Source organism: Labrus mixtus, chromosome 13 (assembly GCF_963584025.1).
Source record: "Labrus mixtus chromosome 13, fLabMix1.1, whole genome shotgun sequence".
Classification (NCBI taxonomy): Eukaryota; Metazoa; Chordata; class Actinopteri; order Labriformes; family Labridae; genus Labrus; species Labrus mixtus.
In genome coordinates, this window is record NC_083624.1 from 24,393,229 (window position 1) to 24,410,165 (window position 16,937).

The 16,937-nt window shown below is 41.0% G+C and overlaps 1 protein-coding gene across 6 annotated transcripts in view; it reads left to right on the forward strand.

Moving 5' to 3' along the window:
• The first annotated feature begins 2,436 nt into the window (after window positions 1-2,436).
• The window catches only part of fmnl2a (formin-like 2a), a 51,530-nt gene continuing 37,029 nt past the window's right edge, over window positions 2,437-16,937 (forward strand). For 2 of the 6 annotated variants that reach the window (XM_061054319.1, XM_061054321.1), the window contains exon 1: window positions 2,438-3,152. In XM_061054319.1, coding sequence (XP_060910302.1) covers window positions 3,039-3,152 — 114 coding nt within the window. In that variant the 5' untranslated portion in view covers window positions 2,438-3,038. Of the gene's footprint in view, window positions 3,153-16,937 lie in introns of all 6 variants that reach the window. The other 4 variants (XM_061054317.1, XM_061054322.1, XM_061054318.1 and 1 more) reach the window with 3 other exon arrangements.

The window sequence follows — 16,937 nt, forward strand, 5'->3', positions numbered from 1 at the left end:
GCCTTCAGGCTGGTTATGGTTTTAAACATGACCTCAAACCCAGTCTTGAAGACAGTCATTAATCCACAATGATGTTTTAGTTTGTGATGCGTGGATCTGGATTGATTTGTGTTAAAATACATAATAAATCAAATATTGTTCTAATATTCTAATATTTCAGTATAAAAACATAACAATGGGAAGGATTGGGGGTTATATATATAGCTCATTTAGACAGATGGAAATGAGCTATATAGCAAATTCCGGCCTATGGATATATATCATAAACATTCTTAAATAAATTATCTTTTTTTTTTTAAAATTTTGTATCAGTTCCTATGATTACACTGATTTTCATGATTGCTAAAATGCTGGATAAATGTATTCAAACTCATACAGTTTTAAACCATTATTATTATTATTTTTTCAACTACAACCCTCATCCATTATGATTTTGTATTTGTTCGACTACATTCTGGTTTACGCTCCTTCCCTCACTGTTGTAGCAGCCTGCTTGATTTCTTCTCATTGTGGAAGTACACCAGAGCAGCTTCCTCCAAAGTAAACAAATCCAGAAAAGTGCATTAACATGCTGTATATACTGTACACACAGTTCACAACAAGGCCTGCAGAAAGAGAAGAACTCGCTTCACATAATGATCACATGAGGTCAGTCAGCTGTGTTTAGCATCCTTAGTGTGTCCAGCCAGCAACCTCCGATGTGACGCCCTCCCTGTGTTGAATGGGTCCAGCATCCTGAATGAAAGCACTGTGCATCTGGAGAACCTCTGGATGGTCTCCAGAGCGCTGCATGCTGATGTCACCCTGTTGTGCGTAATGTAGTCTCCACCCTGTCAGCAGATCAGATTTCAGCCCAATGCTTGTTGGGATTTTAAGTGGGAATAAACATGTCAGTGACTGCGCGCTCGTAAAAATGTAGATTAAAAAAACTGGACACAAGTGAATAAATGTACTTGAGGGACTGTGCAGTGGTTTCGGATCACTTTGATCAATTGACAACAGACATTTTTAATGTCATGATATACAGACCTTACATTGATGGTGGCTGTTACATTTAAGTGCTGTAAGAATAACCACGCGACACTACAGCAAGCATGCAAAACTGAAACTAAAACAGCTAAATGGAATGTTTCCTTTTTGGAAAACAATAAAGGCCCCTCACTCTCACTCAGGGATAATTTCAAATCAGATTTACACTGGACAAAAAAACCTGTCTGTTTCTGAAAATAAATGTCAAAGAAAAGAATCGGACACAGAAAAAGTTAAACACATCAGAAGCATCAAAATTATAATGTGACATGCTACTAGGCTGTATTTTCAAAGAACTGTATTTTATTATAGCAAAGACAAACAACAGATCATTTAAAAAAACTCTCATGGACGCCCCTCAAGTAATAAATAAAAACAAAGATTATTAATGCAGTTACGCTAATACTCTAATCAGTTTAATGCAACTTTTTTTTATTGCGACAGATAAAAATAAGAGATGAAATGAAATGAAAATAATCTTAAGACTCATATTGTTACCTTGAGGTCGAGGTCTTAAGTTCAATATCATGATGATAATGATTCATTGCTTTGGGTAATATACTCCAACTAATGTTAATCTCTCTATTTTACAACGTGTGTGAGGTCATTTACAATAGCAGGCTGGTTACAAGAGGCAGTATAATACACTTTTTTTTAAACAGGCACTTTATTATGGTTATATAAACTTGTTACATTCAGGTGTGCTAGTTGCAGTATATTGAAAATGTTGGAAAATTACAGTATACTGAAAAAATAGATAGCTAATACTTGTCCAAATATCTGCTGTGACCTTTATATAGAGTCCAGTTGATCCACAGTGGAGAAGCACTCACTAGAGCTGCTGGTTTAGACAGTCACCAGCTTTATGAAAGATTGTATAATATGATAGTGAGTCTAGCTGACCTCAAACATGTGATCACAGCTCGTGTAAGAGTGTTTTTTCAGCTGCAGAGTGACATAAACCTTTTTCACAATGTTGAGAAGGATCACAGGCTATTAGTCATAACTCTCTCACAGGAGACACTTTGACTAGTCACATGTATTAATCATAGACTTAGCTGGGTGAATAATTGACAAATCATCTAACAAACTTGTGAGTTTCATTATTAAGTGATAACTACATAATAAATGTGTTAATGTCAATTACAAGTATTGGATCAAGCATTTGGTTGCACTTGGACAAATAAAACCTGAACAGAAATACAGCCTATAGCCCTCATAAAGGGGTCGTCTAAATAGCATTTGGTGGGGTGGGGTGGGGTGGGGGGGGCATGGAACCAAGTTTGTTGCCTCTCACGATGAACTCAAAGTACCACAATGCAACTCACAAAATATCATCTCCTTGGCTACAGCTTTGGGTGCTACACCCCGACAAGAAGACGACGAAGAAGAAGAAGAGGTGGGAGGCTTCCCACTCAAAGGACTCATTGTAGGGAGGGATGAGAGTGTGTGCAGCCGCGGTGTGTGTGCTGTTAGTGTGTGTTTGTGTGTGTGTGTGGACCCCCTCCTCCTCCTCCTCTCCCTCCTTTAACTAGCTGGTCAGCAGCTAGCGGAGGGATTAGTGAAGCCTGCTCCACTCACACTATACCCACAGGCGGACGAGGGGAGATTGCGGTGCGGGTGAATCATGCTCGTCGTCATTACTACCGACTGGGAGTGGAGCCGAAATTGTGCAAGATACGGATAACAGCGCAGGAAAAGGTCCGTGTGGATACAGACAAGTTTTCCAGCTCTTTCTCCTGCCATGAAAATGCCTCACAAGGGGCTCCACTCCTGCTGCTCCGCTCGGACCCGTCGCATTATCAACCTTCCTCCCTCACATGTGCTCAATGTTGAAGTAACCACAAGAAGAAACCTCTAAGGAGAGAAGCAAAAAAAAAACAAAAGAACGCAAGGATATATTTCCTCTTTTACGCCGTTTTCCCAAAGTGGAAGAAGAAGAAGAAGAGGGATAAGAAGAAGAAAAAAGAGGGAGAAAAAAGTTGTACTTGTTGGTGAAAGAGGAAAACATGGGGAACGCAGGGAGTATGGACCAGCACCCTGATTTCAGAGGACACAACATGCCTCTGAAACTGCCAATGCCCGAACCAGGTGAACTGGAGGAGAGATTTGCAACCGTTTTGGTAAGAAAAAGTGTTTTTCATGTGTGTGTGTCTTTGTTTCGTCACCATGCTTCAGTGTCCTGAGACGGGACAGCTGTGTGTTAGGTTGGACCCCCTGTTTGTCCAGCACGCCTTGCCTGCTCTTTGTTGTTCAGGAGGAAAAAAAAGGGGGAATTCTGAGTGCAAAAGATAAGCATCTGTTGCATTGCTACCATAAACTACTTGAGAGATTAGACAGCACCTCAGTTCTTTGTAGGTTGTAGACTACTGCTTTTAAAATATCCAGCAGTCACTGAAATACACCCAACATCAAATTCCTAGCTTCTTTCAACTCCAAATAAAAGTTAATAAATGAACAGCTATGCTTCTGTAAAATTCCAACTCCATTCATATGAGACACCTGTAGTCAAATTATTGCTTTTATGGCATGCTTCCCCCCCCCCCCCCCCACACACACACTTTATGAGTCCAGACGTGGACTTGCTTCTACAGAAACTCTAAATGCCCAGCATGCCAGGTCCTTCAAAAACATCTGTCACATCATAAAGTGTCAACAGTGTCTGTCAGCAAGTATGTTACCTGGGAGGTAATGCTGCACATTCCCTCTGGTGTTGTTGAAAGATCCTTCAGATTTTAAAGAGCTGAACAAGTCATTAAATTGAGTTTAAAAGAAAGTATGTGTACAGAAGGATTGGCACCCTAATGCCATATTGAATGATGAAGGAAAAGTGTTTTGGTGATTATTTGACAGAAGTTTGTTACTGTTCTTCTGTTGTCTAGTTCATTGTTGTGGCCTGCTGTGGTTGTGAGTAACTCTTCACTGGTTAAGGGAGCTTCCACTACAAATCAGCTCCCCAGTTGATGAATAACGGCCCGAGTAGAAGAACAGTGGAGCGTTGGAGGAAATTTGAGAACTGGCAAAATGTGGGTCAAACGTGATTGTCGTCTGGCCTACTGCTGCTCTCATAAACATTAACGGCTCAGCACGAGGAATTTGACTGGAGCAAGGAAGCAAGTTCATGCAACTGATTGTTAAGTTGACTTTAAGATGGAGAAAGATGGTTTAATATTTTACTACTTTTATTAACATGGATTTGTTTTTGTTTTTTTATGTTTTGTTTAGCCTGTAAACCCATTTCTATTAGAGGATCAAGTTCAGTGGGAAGTTAAATCAATCACTGTGTGAATGCTGCTTGGCTGATGAATCCCGTCGTTCCCTGAAGGCGGCCGACTTTGGGGGTTTGAGAGGTTTGACGTCACGCCGCAGAGGGATTTAGGTCTTTTTCTTAATCACGTCTGCTCTGAGAGTCACCTACTTTCTTCAACTTGTGAGAGGTCTCTCACCTTCTGGATTCACAGACAACCTGAACAGTAAACACCAGGGTGGAGAAAATCTTTGAGGAACAAGATGTGTGGTTCACAAAACGTATCCTTGTGCCTTCCAGAAAACAAAAACACAGATCTACCTGTCTAACTGCAGGACTTCATGGGTTGGCTGTCAGAAAAGCTGATCCTCGTAGCATGTCAGGAACTCCCCCGCTCCCTCCCTCCCTCCCTGCTGCCAGCATGATGCCTCAGCTCTTGCAGGGATGGAAGCCCTCCAGCATTAGAGGAATTTAGCACTATAATCACTGCATTTAGTGTTATTTACTGCCATTTAAAGTCTAATGTGTCCTGGCCGTGCCTGATGGCAGTTGGCTCCATTGATTGCCGGAGTGAGTGGCACTGTGTGACTCTGATGACCTCACTTGAGTTTGAATAGCAGATGATTGGGATGATACCTCATCATAGCCTCTCAGCCTGCTTTGTGTCACAGCAACATATGCGGCCTATTCAGCGCTGATGAATTAAGATTGAAGTGTGCTTGGCTGCTGACATACAATTCTTTTACTCGCTCGTTAATCAAGTCAAAGTTTATTTATATAATTCTATAATCAGCCTTATTCTGTCACATTAACACCCACAGTGATTTGATTGATCTGTTTTGCTCTTTTTATACTTTTATCAGTCCTACATTTTCACTATTAATGAGCTTTTTTAAAAAATTTAATTCAGCCCAGGCATGCTGGAATAGCAGCAGGACTGTTTACCTGCCACTCCTAATAGGTTTGATCAACAGACCAGCCCAGGATCCCAGCAGGGATCCATTTGGATTAAAGGCTTGTGCTGTGTGCGACCACATTCAAGCACTCGCCTTGCCAAAACCCTTGAATTTCTTATCAAGGACGGAGAGTATTTGAAATCTGGCTCCATGCTGTAAGGTGCAAAAAGCCTCCTTTCATATTTTGCCTCATGACCTTGATCATCTGAGAAGACCACATGTGTGGGAGCAGCATACATTTAAAAGCAGGCTAATTCCTACAGTAAGAAATATACAAGGAGTGTATAAGCTGGCTCCAGGAGCCCCTGAAGTCACATACACACCACATTCAAAAAAGCCCGTTTTACAAATTAACATGTTTACATCCTGGTACAAAAAATGGAATAAGTCTGATTAGTTTTTATCCTCACTGGCACACGCTGTACAGGGGGTGAATTTTTCAAAAAGGACCCTGTTTAGATTTTATGAACGATACGTGTTATCCATGGTTAGACATGTAGAGGACATGATTGACAGGCGGGCGCGATGTAACGGTTTGTCACAAGGTTTAAAACCCGCCTCAGCTCCAGCTCTTAGCTGTTAGTTAGGTTGACTGCAAGTAAGGCTGAGACAGGATTTCCAGCATGGCGGATGCCGATCAGCTTCCAGAGCCCCTGTAAAACATGGGTGATGTCACTCAGGCTTTGTCCATTAGAGTGTATGGTTGATTCAGTGTTTATCATTTTGCATCAATTGTTAAATCGTGCAAATAAAACTGCCTCTTGGATAAGGTTGTGTTGTATTGTATCATAACAGCATACATAACAGTACTTCTAGTCATTTACTTTAGGTCTCTTTTACATGTTTTACCAGTCACATACTGGGATCAGGCTATGTTCTATTGTGGTACCACTTTTCTGTGCTTGTGTTTTTTTTTTTTTGCTGCTGGCTGAGTCGACATTTTCTACTAAATGAAAAGCTCCCATTGAAGTCTATGTCTCGTGAATCCCTGGAGCCTGGGGCTGATCTTGGAAATAGACTGAGGCTAATTGTAATGCAAGGCCTCTGCTGTGATAAGAGAGGCCAATTCACATGTGACCTTGGCCATGAAGTGAGGTTGAGCTTCACGCATTGTTTAATATACGACTGTGGGCTCGATTTCCTTGCAGGTGTACACTGCAATTTCAGAAGTCTTTCCCTAAATGGTTTGCTGTGTGTTTAAAGGGATACTTCACCCATTTGCATGAAGCTTTGTATCATTAGAAACCTGGTAGTATTTTTGAATGGTCGTGCATCCCACCCTCATTTTCCCCTGAGATGGGAAATCTTTGTATTTCTAAGTCTGAAAAGGAGCTTCCAGTGACGTAAAATGACGATTTTGGGTCACTGGAAACTGTTGCGGGTGAAGTATCGCTTTAAGGCCTGTTCTTTGCCAATCGTGTTCTTACTGTTACTGTTAGTACCCTTTGAGAGCAAAGGTTTTCCAGTACTGAATTCAGATATTAGCTCACTGTGGAAACCATGTTTGCAAGACTTCACCTCCTGCTGTGGCTGCCAAAGTAATTCCACAAGAAGATGGGTTGCAAATCAGTATAAGCCAGTGTCATTTTTATGTTTTTTTGTGCATTGCATGCAGTAATATCCCAGTGAATAAACTGGTACTGTATGACTGGCCATATCAGCATCATATCAGCAGATCAAGTTTAATCTGCTGTTATTACATAATCATTCCATCATCGACATTTAGCAGAGCATCAGAGGATATAAGCAAAGCTCCGAAGTGGCAATTTAGTGTCTTGGTCTAAGTGCACACTGGCTGAAAGCATGTGAAATGACTACAATCACAGCTCTGTGAGTCACATGTACAGTATGAGGACCACAGGAAAAATGACTCTGAGTAACAGGAATTCAACTCAGGCCTCATGTTTGCCTCTCTGCCTCAGCTCACCACAGAGTTGATATCAAACATTAGATCGTACCCACTTCCAGGAGAGCATCCACTTCAATCTGCACAGCTGCAGTGTTTACTGAATATCATTGCTGCTGTCAGGGAGGCCCAGAAGTTTACAGCCAGTACTCGTTTAAATGCCATATGGGGGACTATAGGCTTAGCTGAGGTTGTAGCTGCTCTTCTCAATAGTCTGCCCAGATTACATCTAAGCTGCTTTGTTAGAAGGCTGCCGAAGCATCCCGAGCTGCTGTTATTTGTGCCCGGGCCCTGCATCTGAAATCTACTCCCAAGATTAATCATATGAGTAGCCAAAGACTAATTTGTCACATTGACTTATTTATAAAATTGATTTATTTATAAAAAAAAAATTAAAACAATTTTTTATATAAACAATGAGTCAGATGTGTCTTTATTTTAGGTGTCACTTGTAGTGTTGAATCCACTATAAGTAATGAACTGACTGCAGTCGACATAATCCAGAGCGTTTTAATTTTTATCTGCTTTTACAGCCAATTGTTGCACAGCAACTTAAATCATTGGGTTCACACTCACACTTCTCATCAGTGTTGTTTCTATCAGAAGCTGGTAGCTTTAAAGATATTCAGCCCAACATACTGTATGCTGCCTTCACAACATCATCATCATCATAAAAAACAACAACATGAAAGCAAAGCAAGCTATGGATGAATCTGGAACGCTGCTATCTTAACACTCAGATTTTGTTCACAGGAGTTGGTGGCAAAACAAAACAACAAAAGCACATTGAATACTAGACTTTCAATTTGTAAGTACTGAGAAACCTGACTCCAATAAATGCTGCTTCCATCTGCTTGGTGTCTTAATAGTCCATTGTTTGCTAACATATCATTAGCCACAACAGCTTTATATAACCATCGTGTGTCCCTTGAGTCTGTGATGCTCAGTTTGTGAACTTCAGCCCTGAGGCACCCAAAAATCTGGATTGGTGCTGCTTTAAACATATCATTGTTTCCAGTCTTTAAAGAGATGTGTATAGTTTTCAATGTACATTTTGTGTGTTTTGTTATTTGAAAGAAATAACCACAAGAGATGCAAATGTTTTTTTTACAGTCAGGTTATCTGTCAGCTTGTGACATGTCCCTCCTAGTGTTTCTTACTTTCAGCTCGTTTTTAAGAGCACAGTGATCCCTTCTCTTCAATACTACACAGGACCCAGGAAGTGACTAAGCTAGCCCTCTAAGTTTTTCCACGTTGACTCCTCTTCATTAAAAATCAGCACAACGGGCATTGTCTGAGGAGCAGAGGGTGAACAGTGGCTGAATCCCGTGCAGCAGGCCTCCAGAACAGAGCTGCTCTTTATTCTGTGGAGAGCCCAAGACGGAGCCTGGCACTGGACCCAGACCCGGCAGTGTGCGAGAGGCCACGACACATACCCAAATAATGTGTGTGTGTGTGTGTGCCTACTAGCTTGTGTATAAGCATGTGAGTTTCTGCTGAGTCGGAGCCCCAGGACGCTCACCCACCAATTAGCCGTAACAGAGCCGAGCATGAAATGCCCGGGGAGCAATGAGATCCAGCATCCAGTGCAGGCCTGTGCAGCCTCTCGGAGGAGGATGTGAGGTGCTGTGGCATGGAGCGATAATGTGCTGCTCAGAACCCCGAAGCGGAGCCTTGAGGCATGTTGCCTTGCTTGCGGAGGGGTCAGCTGATTATTTAGGAACAGGTCTGCTGGCTTTGAGCTGGCACTGCTGAGCTGAAACCACTGGGGCTTCAATCAGTATTGTTGCTCTCAGTTCAGTTTTGACATCGGCACGTCTGGGGGTGTTTGGGTTTTCTGCACTGCTGCGTGGGTGGCAGAGTGCGCAGACTACTGACCAAGCAAAAAGACTATTGATTTACAATCTAAGACTAACTTCACAGGGTTTTTAATCTGATCAAACATTTAAAAAAAAACCCGTCTGAGACCCTTTTTTAACATGCTATAATCTCAAGAGTGAGGATTTGTTATTTCCTGTCTCGGATACAGGAAAGCAAGGGCATTTCAGCTTTTCTTCTTCTTGACTCTCCTGAATTGTTGCACTGAATGCAAACTCTACTAGAAACAGGTTAAAAAGAAAGCAAACTTTCCCCTGGCTGTTTTTTTGACGTCATTCGACAGTGTGTGTTTACTCTTGAATGCAGCCTTGTGCTTGGCCCTGGCTGTCGTTGCTGTAGGTCTTCCTCTGTGAGGAGGAGCAGGTGTAAAAATGATGCAGCCTGCAAAAGGCCAGCGTGGTCCTTTTTTCTTTTTGGTCCCAGCCAGTCGCCAATGTCATCCAACAGGGCCAGTCCAAGGGCCACACAAAAGACCTGGAGAGTCATTGCTCCATGGAGAAGTGCATTATGGGTCTTGATCTGTTTGTGCTCCAGGGTGGCAGCTGTGCCATTTAAGTGACGCTGCCATGGCCAAAGTGCTGCACAAGAGAGGCTGTTTTTGTTATGAACGGTTAGGAATGAGTTGATATGCTCGGTATTGAGCTTTATCAGAAATGGAGTACTACAGAGCCTTCAAATGTCGGTGTCAGTGTGACAAAGTATACTCCTGTTGTGGCTTCAGGGTCTAGCTTTATCTTGTGGCATTGATATTTCTTTCCTTTAAGGCCTTGGGCTTTACTGAGTGTGTTAACAGTTTGATTTAAGGCATAATCATTCTAATGATATAATGCTTTGCCTCATTGAACTCCATTATGCAGCTCTTTGGGACTGAATAATGTGGATCTTTGAGGCCTGCATAAAGGCGAGTACTCATGCTGTATCAGCTGACATTTTGGAGTTTTTTTCACACGTGCATCTCTGACTTTTTGTAAGCATTCACAATATGCACCCTGTGTCCTTCCCTCCAAATGTCAATGTGTGCAGACTGAGTTGTAACACGGTTTATCATCCCCTACAGGAACGTACAGTAATACTTCACTTCACTTTAAAGTTGATAAGTTTCTTTTTTAGTCGGTCTGTTTTGTGTTTTCTTGCAACATATGCTGCTTTTGAAGCCTCCTGAGTCAAAAAAAAGGCAGGTTTTGTCGGGTAACGACTTGCCAGAATTAACATCCGCCGAGCTGAATGGGAGGTCCTGTTGCATATGAATGTCCTTCAGCGCTCTTTGCCAGAGTTTGATATAGGCCCCATCACGGTCTCAGACAATGCAGCAGTCTGTTGTTTTAGGCTTTATTGGACAGATGAGATGCCTCACTCCCTGGACCCCCCACATAAACCCACAGCAATGTGAAGCCCGTATGTATTTCAAGTAGAACTCAAAAGAAGGGTCCTCCTTACATGTGGGTCCACAGATTCATAGCACCCCTATTCTTCTATTTTTTTTACATTGGACAATACAGAATGACATTACAGAGTTGACCACCTGCAGTTCAAAGTGCATCAATCATCTCATTAGATGAAGTCACTGAGCAGCTTATTCTCCACTTCTATTGTTCAAAGACAAAAGACTCGAAGGGAAATTATTAAAGGAGACAGTCTCTTGATTGTGGCCTCGGTGCAGGAGGAGGTGTAGATGTATTGCATCACAGAAACAATGTCAGCACGATAAGTAAGGAGTAAATCTGACTATGATGTTTTTCTACATCAAAAAGTTCACATGAGAGAAGAGCAGATGCGCACACTAACAAATAGCAGATGAACATTAGTATTAATTTATCACATGTCTTAAAGGAGCAGATTGATTTTTTCTCACTATATCTATATCTATATATCTATATCTATATCTTAACTATATGCAGAACATTGCTACATGGTGACTTTGCAGATGAGTGTGGTATTATAAATTTGGAAGATGTAGTTAATGAAAGACAGATTAAAAGCTCTACTGGATTATACTTACCAGCCTCATTAAATTAGTCAGCCTCTTTTTTTTTTGTGTGATCTCACTCATCCCACGGCCGCCCACTCAAATAAAGTTTAATGATGTAAAAGTACCAAAACTAAATCCTTTTTAAAACTGTTACATGATACACTTCAAGAAAACCTGTGATTTCTTTCTATAGTGCTCTCCATGTACATTCCTATGAGCCGTTGTTTATCTTTTATCTGTTAGATAAACAACCTTCCTGCTTTGTATTATTTGTTCACTTGAGCAGGAACATGGACTCCACCTTAGTCCCGACAATTTCGCAACCTCACAACATCTGGCCCGGCTGGAACTCCTCTGTGTTCGTGCATCAACTGTTTTATTTGGACAACTTCCTGCTGCTCCAAAGAGACTCCATAATGTTTCCGGCATTTGGAGAAGCATAAAGCGATTCTGTATCAAGCCAACATGATATCACTCACAATGTAAACATTGTACCATTTCTCTGTATGTTTGGAACAAAATAAAGCCATGTACAGGTTATGGATTTGAGCAAAAGACAAATCAGACAGCCTAGCTTTATGGTTTTATTGTTGCACTGATAAGCTCCTGTTTGTGCTACACTAAGGTAAATGAATGGAATTTCATTGGAATGTGTGCTTGTAATAAAGGGGGGAAAATGAGAGGCCAGGCTCAAACATTTGAACTCCCCATTTGGTCGCGAGACATTCCAGTGAACAGCTTCGTAAACATAAACTCTTCAGTCTCGATGGAGGAGGCTGCTGAGCCGGAGCAGGGGGTCCCGGGGATTACAAAGCTAATCTGAGGACAGACAGGGGACACCTGTGCCCTCAAAGAAGGCAGAGGATTACGGATCCACGTGGCGCTAATGAGGGGAGGACAGTTTGGGGTGGAACGGCACATGCCTCTTGGGTCGACCAAATCCTTTCTCCCTTTTGTAGGAAGTTATGGCTTAATAGCTCTACTATGAAGATGACAGATTGTGATTCTTTCATGACTGGGCTGCAGGGTTCCTTCACTACCTTGCAGAGACAATGAGAAGTAAAATATGTAACACAGTGTAAGAGAGACCTCTACAGAACCCAGTCATTTCCGGTTTATTAAGCAATTTGAAAGTATTTGTTATGACTAGTTGTCAGTAATGGATGCAGTCAGAGGTTTTCTTGTTGTGGCATGTATTGTGGTGTTTGTAATGCTCAATTAAAAAGACAGCTAGAACTTTTAAAGAGAAGTAATAATTTAGAGGTTGGAACATTGCACTGAATGATGCAAACTGGGTGTTTACAACAGAAAGAGAGGCGATCTGTTGAGGTCATCAGTTAGATCTGACGTGTGTCGTATTGCTTGTAAGAGCGTAGAAAACATGTGAATAATTTGGATTAAATTCTGCTTTCTCGTATGGCTCAGTCTGAAAAATAGGAGTTGTTTGTGGTTGTGGTGCATTAGCAAGGAAATTAGGTAGAGATGGAAGTAGGAGAGGAGAGTGTGGGTGTGTCTCTCAAGCACATTAAAAGACCAAAGACCCCAAGGACGAATCAGTTCCTGCTCTAAAAGATATCTGAGCGAAGGCTGGGACTGAATGCAATGCCCACTTCTCAGTTTCAGTCTCTTCATTTATACAATATGCACATAGAGGACATATTCAGGGACTTCACTGATGTTTGTTTCCTAAATACACAACATAAAAACTAACTTTTTTAATGATGTAAATTGACTTTAAGACTCACAACCAGAAATGAATGACATAGTTTTATTCTTTAAATATATGTATACCTTTATTTTACCTATGATTTTATCTTTATGAGCACAACACATCACATTGATTGCTCCCCCTCCCCAAATCTGTACTGTTCTCTTTGTCTTTATTTGTCCACTTCCTCTGACAAAAAGCAGTTTGAGTCTTGATGAAAATACCTAATCTTTATTGAACATAAAGGTCAGTATTTATGTATGATAATACAAAAACAGAACAAAACACAATGCACAGGCCACGGATAAAAGTTCTAAAGTTTTTGATCCCAAAAGTTGAGTTTTGTTTTTTTTTATCAGTGAGGGCATTTTTAATGAAGAATAAAATGATCTTAATAAAGACAGAGACTTACAGCAAGAAGATTCAATATACAAGAAAGCTGATCATCCAGTTAGACCGCAAACAAACTGTCTTTGGTCGCCTCTCCTGGGTTTGGACTTTGAGAATGTTCTTGAACATATGGACTGGAGTAATCTTTGCCAATGAAGCATCACTGTTAAATGTGTCCTTGTAGTGATGTCAATGGTTGTAGAGGAGGTTTAAGTTGTCCTGTCTCTTTGTTGTTCTGGGTTAAAGGATGATGTAAACTCCTGAAGATCCAGCAGCCAATTTGAGTCTATACACGGAGGCTTTCAGGGTTTTCTGTTCTAAACTCACCACTGTTCAAATGGCCAGTTTCTCAGTTTTGTTAACAAAGTCCACATCTTTATGCAGCAACACAAGCCCTTCATGTGGGCCATGTGTGTTTGCTTTTGTGGCCAGCTGTGCCTCCGCAGACCCCCTGGAAGGTGGTGGGTGGTTGGCAGGCTTAAAGCCAGCTGTCTATTTTTACTCTTTTTCTGACTCAAGCTGCATAATGAGAGGATGCATGGACACTAATAAGTTCATACCTGATCCGTGTGTGAAGATGTGAGTTAAACACTGACTTCATTGTATATCAGTAACATTGACAGAAGTCTCTCAACATTAACAGTCCACATTGGTGTGTAAGGCTGATGTTGTGAATATTCTTTTTTCTTTCTGAGTCACTAAAGTATCAGTTCAGGTTTGAACTTTTGGTTCCAGTTTCCAGTTTTAATCAAACTGCTCTTTTAGACTCAAAGTACATTCAGTCTACTCAATTTTCTGTCCTTCAGCATCATTTTGCACACTTCTTTTATTGTCAATCTCTTTCTTTTCTTTTCTTTTTTACAAAAAGAACCCAAAAAGTACAAAACCTCACTAGAGCTGAGAGTAGACGGCTAAAAGTAGTTGTAGTAGAAGGCTAAAGAAGTGAAATGTGAAAGCAACCTTTTTCATTACTTATTCAACACTACAACATTAAATGATTGAATATTTGCCTATTATCCTCTAATCACCTACAGATGTTTCTGTTATAATAGCGTGTCATGAGGGTGTTAGTCAGCAGTAATCAGCATGCACTTTGTCTTAGATATGGTTGTGTCTAGTTCATGACTCAGCATTGTTTTGTTAAATTCACAGTCTTTGTAATCTTTCTGGTTGACATGTGGAGTCCTAGCTATGTTGCCAGGTTGACAAAACTAGAGTTTTTCTCCCTTTTTAAATGATGGACAATAAACCTGCTCTATGAAGAATAGAAATTCTGTAAGTTTTCATGACTTTGATACAGAGTAAGTGTCACCTTCAAACCTGGAAAACAAGGTTACTTATCCTGATATAAACGTTCAGTTGTTTTGTAAAGCTTGATCCAACACTTGAAGGACGTTGAGCCAAAACTCACAGCTTCAGCTCTTCCAAATGTTTGTAATGGTACTAAAGTACAGATGTGGGACAGCTGCTCTGGAGATGAGTTCTCAGTTTGGCAGTGTGACATGAGGCCAGACACGATGGAGTGTTGAAGGCCAACATTTCACAGAAAAGAGGGCTTGGTCATCTAGCCCGTCATCTTCATTTTGTTTGCGGTCTAGAGGGAGTTTCTCTGCGTTATTATTGTTAAAAACAATGTTTGTCCCTGTTTAGTACATGCTTCATATTCTTTTTCATATTCATTTTGAAAGATTGTCCATATTTATGGAAGCATCTCACACTCTGTTCTTTCTTTAAAAACACAATTACCACTTTTGCGATTTTTGACTTAAAATATATTTTTCCCGTGTGGTCAAACCTCATATAATCCTCCTTATGCTTGTTCGGTTGTACTTTAATTACCCTTACTATATATAGTTATATTTAGGTGTGTGTGTTTTGGGCAGGGTGGTCTGCCAGCAGGTGTTGGTGAAAGGCTGCCACACCCTCCTCAACATCACCTCATTAATAACACAGACGCAGAATTAGTGTGACTGTAGACTTAGGGTAACCTGACCCTGGCTCTCTGAGTGCCTGTCACAGCTCATTAGCAATGGGATGAAGTGACGGCTGGTAGAAGTGCTTCTTTTTTTGTTTTAGTTGGAGCCTCACCAAGCAGGAAGCCACCCAACAAACCACCTACCCATCCAGTCTGCACCTACACATTAAATTATTCTCAAACAAGGCAGAAGTGAAGTCTGTGTTTACGTTTGTATGTGATATAGTGAGAGTATTAGTGGCTTTGTGTCATTAAATGTAACAGCATACTTAGGTGTTGAATTGTCTTTTAATGTGTTTAGGGAAGGACAGTGGGTTCTAAACCTACGCATCTGTTTAGCAGCCAGACTGAATCAATAGAGCCTATCTGACTTGAATTCCCTGCAGTCAGCACCGCAGCAATCAGCCGGCCGGCAACATCTGCTGAATTCTAATGCAATTTCCTGCTCATGCTAGGAGAGCAGGCTGGCTACAACCTCTGTTTATATCAAATAAAACTTCAGTGAAGTGCTTGAAATCCATTTTTTAGCATCCAAAGATGATACAGATCCAAAGCGTTTTGTTCTCTTATATTGGGTTTTCAATTCTTTTTGCAGGATTCACATATTTATTGGCCCTATTAAGCAGCTCTCTCTCTACATTGATTTCTCTTATAGATGGAAACATTACAAATTAAAATGGGTAAATTGATAGGAAAGGAATTTGTGATGTACTATTCAATATTGAAGAAAATAATATTTCTAAAGTCTAAAGCCTGTCGGGGATCAGACTACTCGATCAGTGTCTGACTCCATCCTGGTTTTACTCGCTCATGGAAATAGGCTGGATCCCAGGGTTTTTCCTCATCCATCTTCCTCTCGCCCCCCCCTGTGAGTGCGGCTGGAAAAGTAGACGCTGAGCGCTGAACACACACTGATAAATGATCCAACCCATCGGATGAAAAGAGGAAAAGAACCCCAAGCCGAGCGGTCCATGATGGCCACATTTTCTATTCTTAGCAGTGGAAAATATTCTCCCTAAACCAACCTTTAATATCCTTCATAACAGCACGAGTCATGGCTGATTTCTCTTCATACAAGGCTTCTGCAGGACAAACCTTTGTTGTGTAAATGTTTGTAATGTATTTTTTTTGTGTTTTCTGTGGGGGGCTAATGAATCTCCGGCAGGGTCACAACATTTTCTGCTAACATGTTGAGATTTTCTTCATCATGTAATTGGGGCAATTAATCGTTTTTTTTTTTAACTGTTTCCAGCTTTTCTAATTCACAAGAGGGCAGAGTGAATCATGTGTGTGACGTAGAGCCAGAATGAATAGAACTGCGGAGGTGTTTGTATGGAAAGGAAAGGAAAGATATCAGGATAAAGAAAGACCTGTGTAACTGTTTTTGATAGAGGCTTATTTTTTAGGGTTCTCTCTGACAACATGTTAACCGACACATGGGTCCAATTAGATTTGTCCTGAACAAAAAGAAAAGCACTCTTCTCAGGAAATCATTCTGAACACAATAATAAAACTGAATATTTAATTTATTCCCATCAGGAGAGTGAGGGAAGGAAGAAACAATGTGACCAGAAATCAGTCCACTTTTTCTTTCACTTACTTGCTCACGCTCTCATTACTCAGAGCGATGTCCGGTCCATGAACTGGTGAAGTCTAGTTTGTTTAGGTGAACCTCGGTCTCCTGGTTCTCAAGTTCAAAGCTCGGACAAGAGAGCTTAGATGTTTCTCCTCTCTTCCTCGGTGTTATAACCTCCCCTTAATTAAGAGGAGACATTGTCATTGCTTTGTAGTGAGACTTCTCAACTGCACTTTGCATGGGAGATATTTTGGGTTTTCTCATTAGTGACTTTTCTGTCAGCGTTTTATTTAGCGTGATAGG